Source organism: Oncorhynchus mykiss, chromosome 26 (assembly GCF_057628025.1).
Source record: "Oncorhynchus mykiss isolate SJ-2025 chromosome 26, ASM5762802v1, whole genome shotgun sequence".
NCBI lineage: Eukaryota > Metazoa > Chordata > Actinopteri > Salmoniformes > Salmonidae > Oncorhynchus > Oncorhynchus mykiss.
The window spans coordinates 16,502,049-16,505,314 of record NC_143047.1 but is presented as its reverse complement, the minus strand read 5'-3'; the positions used below and the strand labels follow the sequence as shown (position 1 = coordinate 16,505,314).

Genomic DNA, 3,266 nt, shown 5'->3' with positions numbered 1-3,266 from the left:
GTTGAGTCTGCTGCTATGGTTTCATATTCTGGAGGGACACTGACTGTGTGAATTTATATCAACCTTAGTTTTGATCCTTTTCTCTAGTGTGCTGCAATGTAGTGTCGTAATCTTAATGATAATCTGTCCCTGTATTTCAGCCCCCAGCATCTGTCAGGCTGCTTGGTTCTGGAGCTGCGTCTTATCAGGGGCCATGTCATTAAATCAGTCTCTTAGACAAATTTCACTCCCGTTACTCTTATCAACACATCAGCATGCTGTGATTTCCTTTTCAATCTGGACTTTGTACAGTACTATAGGCTGAGGGATAAAAATACACAAAAAGGCTTTTCCTGCATATAGTTTATTTGAATGTTTGGATATTTGAAAACATGATACATTTGCCATATTATGGATAGTTTAGAAATGAATGCGCTTAATGTATATTGTCCCCCCATTTGACGGTGCCATAAGTATTTGGACAAATTCACTCAGTGTAATAATAGTCTACATTTTATACACTATAAGTACCTTCAAATGGGGGACTAGATACATAAAGTACTTTCATTTCTAAACAGGTAAACAGATATGCATGAAAATACCCTCAACTCAAAGGTGACATTCTCTACTGTCGCATTTTGGATTTGATCTCAAATCCGAAATGCTGGCGTATAGAGCCAAATTAAACATTTATCTTCCCTGTCCAAATAAATACATAGGGGAGTGTAGATATTCTGTGTATTCATTACAATATCGTGGACATACCTTGTGCATTTGAACAGATTTGCAGATGTAGGACATAATTAGGAAAACAGAACTACAATGTTCAAAAGGTATTGTCAGTCTACTGAAAGCAGAAATCTGGGATCTTGGGTGATTGGTCGCTCTGTGTTGTTGATGTTTTAAAATGTGATAAGTGTGCTGTCATGTCTAAGTTCTTACAGTGTGACATACAGTGTGATGATATTAAGTATCTCTGGGCACAAAGGCCAACGATTGATTGTGCTGAGAAATGGGTTCAATAAATGCTGTATCTACAGAGACAAGCGTTCAGGTCCTATTTTGACTGACCTCTGGAGGATGGGGTGGGCAGGGTGCTCAGATCTCCTCAGAAAGCACGGTTCTGTCTGAGTGAATGTTCTGATTGTTTCAGCACTGTGCTTCAGTGGAGGGCAGTGCAGAATGAACTCCTCTGATCCTTCCCACTCAACTGTTTGATACCAGTTCAGTCAGTCAGTTAGCCTGGGGGGTGGACAGAGCCAGAGTCCCCTCATCCAGACCCAGACACACTCTCTTAGATTCAGGGAAACTGCTGTATGGGGACAGACCAAGAGGTCTCTTGCTGGCTGTCTGTGGGGCATCCACACTGTCTCTGTCCTCCCAGAGAGCACTGAGAGTCTCAGGGGGCTGGTAGCCGGGCTCCTGGGGGTCCAGGGGGTCTTTGGACAAAAGGATGCTGATGGAGGGGACGGTCCTGTGAACGGTCATCTCCGATGCCCCCCCTTCGTGGCTCTCCCACACCTCCCTTACACCCTTGTAGCGCAGCTTGGTCAGCTGGTGCAGAGACCCCACTTTTCTCTTCATGATCTCAGCGCATGTGATGGTCTTGGTGACGGCACGACCTGACCCAGAGAAAACAACCTGCCTCAGGCCACCGCCTCCACTAACCCCAACACCACTGACATCCCCCTGCATGCGAGCCATGGCAAAACCCATGAGGTTACGGATCTTACTGCCCTCCTTGACACGCATCTCCAGCACTCCTGAGGCCAATCCTGGGAAGGGGCACGGGCAGTCCTCTTCTGTGCGACACACCTTCTTGAACCCACCCTGGCCCGGTTTGAGTGCGGCGGGAGGTGGAGGTAGAGGTGTAGGCACTGGGGTGGGCTGTGTGTTGGAAACACTGTTGACAGTGCAGGAGGGCTGCCCACTGTAAGGCTGAACCTGATATACTGGGCACCTAGCTGGGATCACACCGGTTTCCATTGGGACCTGTGTATTCCCTCCAGGTCCGGTGTATGGTCTGACAGAGTCCCTGACCTGATACTGTCTTTGAATGCTGGCCACTCCAACTCCACAGCCGGAATACATCTCTTCACTCCTGTATCTTCTCCAATCATAAAAGTCCAGTCAGAGACCCTTACTCATATGGGATCCAGCACAGCATTGTTTTCTTATTCTTGTTAGAGGTTTTTTCTGTAGACGTCTGCGAAAGTTACAAGGCTTCAGACAGGAATATTATCCGGCTCGCAGAAAGTGCTTTCAATGGAGTCTTTCATGCTGCTTTACAGACAGCTGAAAAAATAAGATAAACGCTGGGTGGTGAATTGAGAATACAAATGGGGCAATTCAAGATGTAAAAAAAAAAAAAAAGACTTGAAAATGCATAAATTCTCAGCTGAAGTGTCCTTTCTCTTGTTTTCTCTCGATGAGCCTTTATCCTTGTAACCTGGAGACTTCGATGCTTCAGTCTAACTTTTCAAGAGAAAACGGTTACTTTAGACAACACACTCAATACACCTTCTCACTTAGGGTTCAGATCCAGCATTTATCAGTTGGATTCATATCATTCATGTCATCTCACTTTCTGGGACGGTCCAGTTGATTAGCATCTCTTCTCCTTTCGTGAACCTCTTGGCCAAGGTGCTCTGGGGGAGCTGTCCCCTGCAGGGCTGGGCCAGGGGTGGCTGTAGGCTGGAACCCTGGGCGTCCTGCCTGGAACTCTGTGTCTCTGTCTCCAGTTATGCTCTAGAAAGTGTGCCCTCTGTTTCCCCACAAAGAGACGTAAGGGACAGGAGCTGCCTCACAAATGCTCGCAGGAGGAGTGTCTACTCTGTGTGGTTGGGGGGGGGGGGGGGGGGGGGGAGCATTAGGAAAAGGGGGGGGACAGCCCTCTTAAAGGCACAGGCCTTTCAAATATCAGATGAACACTTTCCCTCCACAATAGAAACCTGCCATGGAGGGGAGGGGGGTTATGTCCCTTTTAAGAGCCGTAGCGAGCACAGATCCCGGGCAACTTTGTCAATCTCTTTAGAGGACGTTCCAGTGCATGTGTTCAATGTACATGACTGATTAAACCTGATTTCTGAAATGGAGACTCAGTGAAGCTTTAAAAATGCATTTTCGGCTGTGAAACAATGAATTACATTAGCAAGGTTATAATTGAAAACATCATTCAAAGAGCCAGTTAAAGTCAGCTGCATTATATTGCACTGTACTTAAGCCTTTATCCTATTAGATGTTTTTGTCCATTATTATTTACATAATGTGGTGTTAATGGCTTCATT

At 46.1% G+C, this 3,266-nt stretch overlaps 1 protein-coding gene across 1 annotated transcript; it reads right to left on the bottom strand.

Moving 5' to 3' along the window:
- Positions 1-327: 327 nt before the first annotated feature.
- Positions 328-2,812, bottom strand: LOC110506475 (ribonuclease P protein subunit p25-like). The gene has a single exon (XM_021586114.3). It carries the CDS (start codon positions 2,068-2,070, stop codon positions 1,213-1,215), a length of 858 nt encoding a protein of 285 aa, XP_021441789.1. The 5' UTR covers positions 2,071-2,812; the 3' UTR covers positions 328-1,212.
- Positions 2,813-3,266: the final 454 nt, after the last annotated feature.